The following is an 11,545-nucleotide window of genomic DNA, read 5'->3' on the forward strand; positions in this document are numbered from 1 at the left end:
AGGGCCCCAGGGGTAGAGCCAAAGGATGCTGGTGGGCCGGCCCGGGGCACTGAGGTGTCAGGACACACCTACCACCCTGTCCCCCAGCCCTGTCTCTGCCAGCCCAGAGTGGGCAGCTCTCAGCTGCTGAAAGGGCCTGGGGAGGGGAAGGAGGAAAGGGAGAGTCTGTCCCCTGTGGGAAAGCAGCCACGTGCCGTCAGAGGCGTCCCCAGGTGGCAGGCCTGGCACGGCAGGGGAGCCTGCAGGGAGGTTCATGCTGCCCCAAGGCCAAGAGCCCCGGGCATCAGGTCACTGGGGTGAAAGGGAGGTGTTGGGATGGGGCGTTGAGGTCTGGGACTGGCCTGTGGATTCTCGGCCACCCCACGGTCTGACCAGGAGCTGCCAGGAGCCCTGACACCTGGTCACAGAAAACAGTGGTCAGAGGCCTCAGCTGCCTGCATCCAGGCGGGCAGGTCTGTCCTGTGACAGGCTTGATCAGCGTCCAGCCCCAGGAAGGGAAATCAGGCCTGGCCAGCCTGGCCGCCTCCCCTGAGTGTGACAGCAGCCGCCAGGGGTGGGGCCTCACTGGGCCAGAGAGTCCCATGGGTGGCCGAGGGGTCAGTGTCTCCCTGGCCCTTCCCAGGACTGGACTGCTGGGCCCCTTGTGTCCCCAGACCCAGGACCCTTTGTCCATTGGGCACGGGTTCGGCACGGCCCAGCCCCCTTCCTCTGCCCTGGAGAAGCAGCACCTTGCCCACCCACGGCGCCCTGCTCGCTCACGGGCCACGCCTGGTATGTGGCCTGCGGCGGGGTCTGGGCCCTGGGAGGGCCCTGCGGCCGGGAGCCTTCCCCTGAGCTCCGGACAAGGCAAGTGCGGGTTGTCTCAGACCCCCGGGGACGGCAGGGCCCTGCATGCCATACCCTGGGGAGGGCTGGAGGCCCCAAACTCACCTTTACAGACGTGAAAGCAGGGGCCCAGAGAGGGGAAGGGGCCTGCCAGGGTGGCCGAGACCATGGGCCGGATGGACAGCTGAGTACCGAGGCTGCCTCTGGAGCGACCCGGTCAGGAAGCCAGAGAGGAGAAGGGGCCAGGAGGGTCCGGGCCCACACCTGCAGGTCTCGGTGCCGGCTGGGCTCTGGCGCTGTGGGCAGGTGGGGCTCGGGGGGAGCACAGGGCTCGTGGGAACTCGCGTTGGCTGGAGACAATTTAGAGCACATTGGCCACACCTGCCGGGCCGAGTGGACGCCCACGTGCACGCTCACTCCCTGCGCCCCGGGTCTGGGCTGGGCAAGGCACCAGGTTCCCGATGGTCCTCCGGGATTTGAAGCGGTGATGGGAGAGGGGAGGTGACATCCGAGAAGGCGGGACAAGGGGGAGAGTTGGCACAGAGGGCTCCTGGCAGAGCTTGGAGGAGGACGTACAGGGCAGCAGGAAGTTGGGGACAGGGCCCCGGGGCTTTATGTGAGAGTCAGGATCACGACTTCAGGGCGTGTCTGAGGGACTCCCCAGCTGTGGACGGAGGGGAGGGGGATCAGGGTGGGTGTCCCCGTAGACAGCCTCACCCTGGACCCCTGGGGGACCCTGGACACATGGATGAGCCTCTCTGAGCTCCCGACTCCCACCCCTAAAAGGGGTCTTGACCCTGTGACTTAGGGCCATGGGGAGGGTCGGGCATCAAGAAGGACAGGGTATGTGTGGGCCCCTGATGGGTGCAGGGCAGGCACTGCGTCCTGGTGGCCACAGAGGCACATGCCCGTTTGTGTTGGGAGTGGAGCCAAGAGCCGGCCGAGGCCCCCACTCCCGCGCCCCCTCCAGGAGCCCTGGTGGGCGAGCCTCTTCCCAGGGCCTTGGCCACCTGAGCTGACCTCTGCGGTGGCCGCGGGCCGAGGGTCACCACTGCAGGGTAGGGACTGCGGAGAGATCGTCCATAGTGTGAATGCGGGCTAGCATTGTAATTAAATGCATTTAATTTGAAGAAAAAAAAATTGGCACAGGGCTGACCATGGGACAGGTGAGCTGAGCCCCGAAGCAGGACCAGTGGCCTGTCATTCACCCACACCCCCGGCAAAAAAACAGACATGTTTCCAGTGCAGCTCTTGGGGACTGGGGCTTTTTAAATGGAGGTGACACTCTCCTAGTGAAGGTACCCATTTGTAAGTGTCATTTAATACCCACACAGTGTTGTGCAACTGCCACTTCTGTCTCCTTCCAGAACTTTCCAGCACCCTAAATGGAACCTGTGCCCCCTGTGGAGGCACAGCCCACTCTGGCTCACTGCAGACCCCTCCCACCTGCCTCAGGGCCAGGCCGCTGCTGCCTGGCCTTCTGGTGCAGGCCGGTGAGGGCACCCAGTGGCCAGCAGGTTTCTGGGAGCCAGCTGCCACCCAGCACGCAGCCTGGGGAGGGATCCAGTGTCGACGGGGGAGGGGCAGCCCTCCGCTCCTCCCCCTCGGCCTCCGCCCCTCCCTGCGGCCAAGCACTCAGGTGGGCCACCGGGGAGGTGAGATGGTGGCCATCCCTCCCCAGGCCTGGCACAGAAAGTAGCCTGGCCCCACCCCCCACTGGGGCCAACAGTGGGGCCCACGTGGCCACGCCAATGACCAGCTAGGCTTCTCTGGAGGCCGGGCCTACCAGGGCCTACCCAGGAGCTTCCTGCCTGAGAGGTAGGCGCTGGGCCCTGTGACCAAGTCTGGAGGGAGTGGTGGAGGCCTTGGGTGTGGGAGGAGGGAGGTGCCCGGTGCCCCAGCAGGTTGGCACGCAGCTGAAGACCAGGCACCCAGGGCGAGCGAGCAGGCTGGGGTGGCCCAGGGCCCGGCCGAGCTGGGCGCCCCGACAGTCAGTCAGGCAGGTCCGGTGTGTGCCGGTCTGCCCTCCCCCACCTCCCCCGCTGCTGTGGACCTTGCCAGCCTGGCCGGCTTCCCAGACTCCACCCCGAGCAGGCAGGGCAGCGTGGGCTCCCCGACTTTCTCAGATGTCTTTGGTCCCTACATGAGGGCTCCCCGACAGCCCAAGATGCCAGAGATAGGGACCAGCCTAGGTCACAGTCAGGCAGCCGGTGTCCTTGCCCAGGTGACTGAGCCCCGGGCCCGGGCCTCACAGTTGGGTCCTTGCACCTGGAGGGCTGCCCAGAGTCAGGGAAAGTGGGCTGGAGGGCCAGAGGGGGACTCCCACGGAAGGGACGGTGACCGAAACCCAGCACGGCCGGCTCAGCTCAGCCCCCTCCCCCTAGTCCCCTCCCCGTTGCTGGCACTGGGGCTGCTTCCAGCGCCTGGGTGTACCTTTGCCCTCAGTCCTCCCTGTCTCTGTCTTCCCTGCTTCTGCAGATGACTAATGCCTCAGGGCCCCCGGGAACCCCGCTGGTGTCGGCAACCTGGCCGCAGCTCAGCCTCCCCCGAGCCATACCCCCCGGGCAGCAGATGGACCACATGGGGAACGGCTCCCAGGCTGCCTCCCAGTTCTTCCTCACCACCCCGCTGGCCCGCGGCATCTCGGGCATCTTCGTGTGGACCGCCTTGCTGCTCACCTGCCACCAGGTAAGCCCTCCCCTCTGCACCTCCCTGGGGCCCTGCTCTCTGGGAGCCACAGCTCAGCCCAGCCCGGCTGGCCCAGCTCAGGTGGTGGGACCGCAGGTGATGGCCTCAGGGCAGACCTCAGAGACCAGGTTGGCCGGAGGAACAGTGCCCAGGGGCTTGCAGAGGCTGTACCATGCCAGGCGCAGGGGCAGGGGAGTGGGGGCCGGGACTGAAGGTGGGCAGTCTCTGCCAGGCAGAGGGAAGAGCTCTGGTCGGGCACAGGCTGGGGCATTTTGTCAGCCCCTCAGCCTGTTCGCTGAGGTCAGCAGATTGTCCCGTTTCACAGACAAGAAGACTGAGGCTAGGAGAAGCAGGGGACTTTCCAGGCTCACGTAACTGGGAGGGGAAAGGTCCCTCCCTTCAAGAGGTGCAGATTTCTGGGAAGCTGGTGAGGGCTGGGACCTGGCTCTGTAGGGAGTGAGCCAGCAGCCAGTAGCCAGGAGCCAGGAATAAGGTCAGAGCTTGGCTGGAGTGGACAGGGCTCCAGGGGAAGCAGAGGAGACAAGTAGCCCCCCAGATGAGCAGGGAGCCCCAGAGCAGGCAGCCAGAACGCAGGGCTGGGCATAGGGTCCTGAGACTCTCAGACAGCAGGCTGACCCAGGGAGTACCCGGAGAGGCATGAGCAAGGCTGGGAGGGAGGGCCACCTGGACTGGAGGCACTCAGGACCCATAAATGGGACCTAGATCATTGTGCAGGAGTTTGGCGTTCAGCCCAGAGTGCTAGGGAGCCAGGGGGGCTGTTGTCGAGGAGCAGGGGGCAGGCCTGCCCTGCAGGACAGCTCAGCAGTCCCTGGTGTTGGGAGTGGATTGGCGGAGTGAGCCTGGGGCGGGGGTGGTCAGGAGCCTGGCTGGTGGGGAAGTGGGTGGCTAGAGGCATCCAAGGCTGGGCGGTGGGGGCGGATGCCCCTCTCAGTGAGAGCTGCCCACCATGTGGCCTGAGTCCAGGTGTGGCCTCAGATATCCAGAATATAAGGTGTAGACAAGTGTATTAGGGTGGCCCAGGCTGAGTAAGGTGCAGCTAGAGCAGTGGGTGGAGGCAGTCCCTTCCTGTTGGGATCATCAAGGAGGACTTCCTAGAGGAGGCAATATTTGCCCTAAGTCTTACCAAGCTGTCCTGGAGCATGCGGACAGGTAGACTGGACAGGCAGGTGGTGTGTCTGCATTTGCACAGAGGCCATGCCTTGCTCCCTGGTGGCAGAATGACTTAAGGTATGGCAGAGGCTGTGATTTATAGGACAAGAGGCAGCGAGGGGCACAGACACCCGGAGTCCTGCCTCCAGGCGGTCCCAGTCCCAGCCGCAGTCTGGGCCTCGGCTTCCCTTCTGTCCAGCCCTGAGCGTCTGTAATTATGGGGACCAGCTGTGTGCATGTGTCTGTATCCCGGGGTCCTAGGGCCCCACAGCTCGGACGGGGCTGACGGAGACCCTGTGGGTGCAGGTCCCAGGCCCTGCCTCGCTTCTACCCTGCCCCCCACCCCACCCCCAGCCAGGATCTCCATGGCCTGAGGAGTCCCACACTCTCCACCCATTCAGAACCCAAGCAGAGAGGGACTCAGCCCCTCACTTAAAGATAGGGAACTGAGGCCAGACAGGACAGCGGCTTGCCAAGGCCACCTAGCCAGGCAGTGCAGCACCAGGAGCAGAAGTCGCCCCCGTTACTGCTCAGGCCGTGCACTTCCTGCCACACCAGCTGGGGAGGGAGGCGCTGATAAGGAGCAGGCTTCTGACCCAGCCTGCTCCGCCACTCCCTGTGCTGTGCCTCTGCACACAGCCTGCCCTTTGCCTGCCCTCTCTCCACCTCTGCTCATGGCACCCCCTCCAGGAAGCCTTCCAGAGGTGCTTGGGACCACAGCCGCCTGTTTGCCTGGCTCCCTGGGCCTCTTCCTCTCAAAGACCCTGTCACTGTTCGTTCATGTCCTCGTAGGAAGTAGGGAAGGTCCAGGAAGGTTGACAGATGAAGGTGATGGGCAGCCATCTTTTCCTGTTTCCAGGGATGAGTCAGGGATGAGTCAGGGATGATTCAGGGATGTCTTTGCCTCCATTTTGACCTGCTTTTTCACACCGGGGGTCCCACCCGGTTTGTCATCCCGATGTGAGGAATTCCATCAGAGCACTTCCCCATGTTGGCGTCTGGGACGCCACGGTCAACGGCGGTGGGGCAGCCTGTGTCGCAGTCACCACCCGGCCCACTGCTGGTCTCCGGGGTGTCCCTGCGGTGAACATCCCATCTTTGTTTGTCAATGAAGCCATCCACGTCCACGGGACAAAGGGGTCAGACCGTATCAGCCCTCTCACTGCCCCCACGTCTGAGTGACAAACTGCTTTCCCCCAGGCGGGGTCATGGCTGGGACATTCTCGTCAAATGAACAGTGAATGAGGTGGACGAGGGGACAGTGAGTGAGGTGGACGAGGGGACGAGTGAGCGAGAGGACCGTGAGCGAGGCGGACGAGGGGACGGTGAACGAGGCGGGCGAGGGGACGGTGAGCGAGTGAGCGCGGGGGCGAGCGCCTGCTCCCACGGCAGAGGACCAGCTGGACCGGGCGCAGGGAGGCTCACGGGCGGGCTGCCGTCCGCCCGCCAAGCCTGCCGTGCTCCGCGCCCAGATCTACCTGCACCTGCGCTCCTACACGGTCCCCAACGAGCAACGCTACATCGTCCGCCTGCTCTTCATCGTCCCCATCTACGCCTTCGACTCCTGGCTCAGCCTCCTGCTGCTGGGGGGCCACCAGCACTATGTCTACTTCGACTCTGTGCGGGACTGCTATGAAGGTGAGTGCCTAGGTCCCGAGTGGGTCCCGGAGAGGCCCGAGGCTGGGCCGAGCGAGGGGCTCCCCAGGGCACCCCATCCTCCTGGCCTGAGTCTAGGTCTGTGATGCCCCGAGGGGAGGGGCTGCCTGCCAAGGAGGGGCTCGCAGGCATGGAATACTAGACCCCCGGCTCCCAAGGAGGGTGTGGGGGCTGCTGCTGGGCTTGCCCAGAGCCCCGGCGGGGAGAACCGGCCAGCAAAGGGGTGGGGGCGATCAGAACCATCGTGGCTGGTGCAGGCCCCACCCACACCGGGGATGGCACCTGCTCCCAGACCCCAGCTGGGAGCCCTTGGTGGGAGAGGGTCCCGGCGTGTGGCCTGAAACCCAGCTTGTCCTCCGGGAAATCGGCGCCAAGGAGGTCTGTGTGGTCGGGGGCGGGGGAGGGCGTCACGCAGGCCGGGCACCCTCGTGGACCCCCGGCTCACTGCCACCCCCTCCCCTCTGCTCTGCAGCCTTTGTCATTTACAGCTTCCTGAGCCTCTGTTTCCAATACCTGGGGGGTGAGAGCGTCATCATGGCTGAGCTTCGGGGGAAGCCCATCCGGTAAGCGGCCCCCAGCGGCCCCTCGACGCCCAGGGCGGGGCAGCCGGGCCAGCCTGGGGGCGTGTCCTTGGGGACAGGCTCAGGGACTTCCACACCCCAGGCCCAGCTTCGTCTACGGCACCTGCTGCCTTCGGGGCGTGTCCTACTCCATCGGGTTTCTGCGCTTCTGCAAGCAGGTGAGGCCCGCCGCCCAGCCTCCCGCGGAGCGAGCAGCCTCCCCGCCCTGCGGCCCCGCCCCGCCCAGCGGCCCCGCCTCCGTTCCCGGGCTCATCGGCTCCGCCCCCGCCCCTCACGCCCCTTCCCACCCCAGGCCACGCTGCAGTTCTGCGTCGTGAAGCCGGCCATGGCCTTGGTCACCATCGTCCTGCAGGCGTTTGGCAAATACCACGATGGGGACTTCAAGTAAGGCCAGGCTGCTGTGCAGGCAGGGAGGGGGTGGCCGGGCGGGCCTGGGGGTTCGTGGAAGGTGGGCAGGACTCAGCAGGGCCAAGTTCCTTTCCTTCCCCATCTTTTCGGGAAACGCTAGGCCGTGGCAAACAGACCCAGAAGGGTGGTCCCCTTGTCACACGTGTGCCCTGAGGGCCCAGGGCTGCACGGCCCGCAGGGCTGGGGTTGGATGTAAGGTCACTGTGGCCAAGGGAGCCGAGCTCTGCCCTGGGACGTGCCCTGTGCTGGGTCCACACCCCCCACACGCATGCTCACAGGTGCACACTCACACTCACACTGCTCACATACATGCACCTGTGTGTACCCGTGGGCTCTCAGCGGGAACACACTCATGTGCGTGTGCACACACATGCTCACGGCTGCACGTGTGCGCACACACATGCGCACTCATACAGTCACAGGCGCATGCGGGCACCCACACATGACTGGGTCCACATGGATCCGTGGGCAGGAGGAGGGCGCAGCCAGGCTCCTGCCTGAAAAGGGGCTGAATCTGGAGACAGGAGGGCGGCGGGGGAGGCTTTGCAGGGAAAACAACCTCGTGTCCTTACTGACTCAACACGGGATCCCTGGAGGCCCCCTGCCGGCGCCCCCCAAGCTCCTCAGCCGCCCCTGTGCCCCTCGGGTGACAGCTGCTGGTGCCCAGGAAGGGGGCACAGGCCGATGGCCCAGCAGGTATGGGCGGGGAGGGGACAAGGGGGCCCGGGGCTCGCCCTGACCCCAGGCGCCTGCTCTGGCCCCCAGCGTCCACAGCGGCTACCTGTACGTCACACTCATCTACAACGCTTCCGTCAGCCTGGCCCTCTACGCCCTGTTCCTTTTCTACTTCGCCACCAAGGAGCTCCTGCGGCCCTTTGAGCCTGTCCTCAAGTTCCTCACCATCAAGGCCGTCATCTTCCTCTCTTTCTGGCAGGGTGGGTGGGGCTGCTGAGGGGGGTGCTGGAGCCCAGACAGCTGGTCCACACCCCACACCCCACCTCCACCACTGGTTCCCTGGGTGCCCTCGGGCCCTGCTGTTCCCTGGCTACAGCAGCCGGCTCCGCGGGAGGCTGGGTGCAGGGGAAGTGGCGGGTTCCACAGCCAGCAGGTCTGGCCTGGCGTCGGGGGAGAGAACACGCAGCGGGGCGATGGAGCCCTGCCCCAGCCCCCACTTTTCAGAGGACAGTGACGGGGTGGGGCCAGGGAGAGGTCCAGACAGGCACTTAGGGAGTTCTTGGTATCTGCTGTGCCAGGGCCCCAGCCCTGAAGGCGCCCTTCCCCTCTGAACCCCAGGCCCTGCAGATCCCCGCCAAGCCCATGAGGCTGGCTTCAGCGGGAACTCTTGGCTGGGGTCAGCTCTGGTCCAGACTCCCGTCCGGGCAGGTGTCTGAGTGGCTGTCATCATCCCCCAGGGATGCTGCTGGCCATCCTGGAGAGGTGCGGGGTCATCCCTGAGGTCCAGGTCATCGATGGGGCCAGGGTGGGGGCCGGCACGCTGGCTGCTGGCTATCAGAACTTCATCATCTGCATCGAGATGCTCTTTGCCTCCATCGCCCTGCGCTATGCCTTCACCTGCCAGGTGTACTCGGAGAAGAAAGAGAACTTTCCAGGTATGCTGGGCCCTGCCAGCCCCGGGGACAGTGTGGGTGTGGGCCTGAGGTGGGGCGGGTCCAGCCCCGCCGTCCTCTGTCCTCCATCCTGCACACGGTCCCTGGAGACATCAACTCGACAGCAGGGAGACAGCCCCACAGGAGGACCGCGGCTCCAGACGGGTGCCTCACCTGCATGTGGCCCAGGGAAAGAGACCAGGCAGGCCGGCCGCAGGGGCCAGCGGGCAGGTGGTCTGAGCTCTAAGTGAGATGGGCCAGACTGGGGTTTGGGCCCCACGGTCCCTCGGTGATAGGGGCTTGGTGCCACCTGAGCCTGGGGTACCCCATCTACCACACCCCAGTGCCCGGGCCCCTGATGGGAGAGGCCAGATGCTGGCTCGTGCTGGCGGCCCTCATGGATGGCCTGTTTGGGGAGGGCTGGCCTGAGCCGGGTGTGGCTGGTGAAGGGTTCACCCCAGGGCAGAGAGAAGATGGGATTTAGGCAGGGCATCTTCTCCTCTGCAAACCCTGGCAGGGGGGCTGGGCTGGGGTGGAGATGCTGGGGTGGAGATGCTGGGTTGAGACGGGGGCCCTGGGACTCACCCTCTGCTGGCTGAGGCCAGGACCTGGAGATGCAGGAGCCCCAGCCCTGGGCAGCCCTGAGGTTGGTGGGGAGCAAGGCCAGGTCCCCGGGGCTGGGTGTGCGGCAGAGAGACGGCGGGGCCCCAGGAACACCCCTGCCCTGGCCCACACGCTGCCTGCCCCCAGCCCCCACGGCACCCATGCAAAGCATCTCCAGTGGCCTTAAGGAGACCATGAGCCCGCAGGACATCGTGCAGGACGCCATCCACAACTTCTCACCCGCCTACCAGCAGTACACGCAGCAGGCTACGCACGAGGCCCGGGGGCCCAGCCAAGGCAGGGATCCCTCACCCGGCACCCACCCCAGCGTGGACAGTGGTTCCGGCAGCGGGGGCAGGAAGAGCCGCAACATGGAGAAGAGGATGCTGATCCCCGAGGAGGAGCTGTAGGGGGTGCCTCGGGGTCACCAACCCCGGAAAGGACAGGGCCCCTCACCCACGAACCATCTTGCCAAAGGTCAGGCCTCTCCTGGGCACCTCCTGCCAGACCCACGGAGCCCCAGTCCCAGCCTACCTCCGGACAGTGCAGCAGGTCGCTTGGTGGCCCTGCCAGGCACCCAGGTGCCACACCATCGCCTGGTGGGCCCACGGCCCCGGAAGAGGGCACCTGAGCCTGTCTGACAAGCCCTGGGACCTGCGGGGCTCAGCTGACCATCAGGCCCCATGGGGCAGGGAGCCAGCGTGGCTTCCCTGGATGGACAGATCCCCAGCCAGGCAGCTGTGGGAGGACGGTCAGGGAGAGCAGGGCAGGCCAGCCCCGAAGGCCCTAGAGCTGCAGGCCTTGCAGGCAGGAGGGTGCCACGCGGGCTGCGGAGGTGGGGTGACCACGAACCTCGCTGTGGCCCCACGGAGGGAGGGCCGAGGCCAGCCCCCCATGTCAGCGGCCCCCACTGAGGGGCTGTGCCTGATGTGGGTCTGGGAGACGTTGGGGCCACTCCTGGAGGGTGCCTGGCGTCCAGTGAATCACGCTTATTTATACATAAAGAGTCTAGGTTTTTCTAGTGACTCCTGTGGCCTGTGTTCCTGCAGGGTCGGCTCCGCTGAATGAGGGAGGCGGTGAGCCCACGGTGCTGAGCCTGGGTGTAGGGGCAGGGTCCCCGCCCACCCCGGGGCCGCAGCTCCGAGCAGGCAGACCTCGAGCTGGGAGACGTGAGGCGGAACAGGCCTCCCTGCACGGCCACCAGAGCCGGGCCCTCGGCTTCCTCAGTGTTAGGGGCCTCGTGCCGGCCCCGCCCACACTGGGTTAACGAGGCCAAGGTGGGGCTTGTACCTGGAGCCTGCCTCCCCAGACCTCTCGCCCGGTGCCAGAGAGCTGAGGGAGTCTGGGACGCAGGAGAGGGGACAGCAGCAGCAGGGAGTGAGGGCGGGCCCTGGATGTCAGGGGCCACCACGTGGGGAGGGGGCACCAGGGGTGAAGAGGCAGCTGCGCGTTGCAGGTCTGTCCAGTGTGTCTGGGGTGCTCAGTAGGGTGGGGTGGGAGCCAGGGGAAGGTGCAGGGTGGTGGGCAGCGGCCCAGGTGCCTGAGGCTCAGCAGGCAGGCGTGGGGGGGCGGGCAGCACTGTGGCAGGAAGGCCTGGGGCACCACCAAGCCGCAAGCCTCCCGCGCCTCTAGGCCGCCAGCTCCCACATCACCAGGGAAAGAGAGAAAGGTGTCGAAGGTCTCGGAGAGACTCATCAGGGTGGGAACTGCCCGACAATCCAGGCCAGAGTCGGGTCACCCCCGCCCCCTTGCTCCTTGGGCCGGGGGACACCGGACTCAAGGCCAGCAGCCTCTCCCAGGGCCCAGCCGGCTGCCTGATAAGATAGGCCAGCCTCCTCCCCGCTGCCCGCTGGAAAGTCCCCGGTTGCCTTATCGTGCCCTCTGTGGCTGGCAGAGGTCCGCCCAGCCTGTCCCCACGAGGCTCCCATGGCCAGGCCCCCCACGTCTCACTCAGTTGATGTGGGAGCGGCCGTGGGTCTCCCCGGGGACGGGCCAACCAAGGAGGGT

General features: G+C 66.0%; 1 protein-coding gene across 1 annotated transcript; it reads left to right on the plus strand.

The window, feature by feature from the left end:
• The first annotated feature begins 2,664 nt into the window (after positions 1 to 2,664).
• On the plus strand, positions 2,665 to 10,563 carry TMEM184A (transmembrane protein 184A). The gene is made up of 9 exons (XM_072943459.1): positions 2,665 to 3,049; positions 3,304 to 3,513; positions 6,156 to 6,321; positions 6,812 to 6,902; positions 7,003 to 7,078; positions 7,213 to 7,304; positions 8,094 to 8,263; positions 8,741 to 8,938; positions 9,686 to 10,563. The coding sequence occupies exons 1-9, from the start codon at positions 2,969 to 2,971 to the stop codon at positions 9,946 to 9,948; spliced, it is 1,347 nt and encodes a 448-aa protein (XP_072799560.1). The 5' UTR covers positions 2,665 to 2,968; the 3' UTR covers positions 9,949 to 10,563.
• The last annotated feature ends 982 nt before the right edge of the window (positions 10,564 to 11,545 follow it).

Source organism: Vicugna pacos, chromosome 18 (assembly GCF_048564905.1).
Source record: "Vicugna pacos chromosome 18, VicPac4, whole genome shotgun sequence".
In the NCBI taxonomy this organism is placed as follows: Eukaryota; Metazoa; Chordata; class Mammalia; order Artiodactyla; family Camelidae; genus Vicugna; species Vicugna pacos.

Bases quoted from the DNA above. Each gene is read 5' to 3' on its own strand.
- TMEM184A (XM_072943459.1), top strand. From the start codon at position 2,969: ATGAGGGCTCCCCGACAGCCCAAGATGCCAGAGATAGGGACCAGCCTA. The intron at 6,903-7,002 runs GTAAGCGGCCCC...TCCACACCCCAG, and splicing joins CTTCGGGGGAAGCCCATCCG to GCCCAGCTTCGTCTACGGCA. The intron at 8,264-8,740 runs GTGGGTGGGGCT...ATCATCCCCCAG, and splicing joins CTTCCTCTCTTTCTGGCAGG to GGATGCTGCTGGCCATCCTG.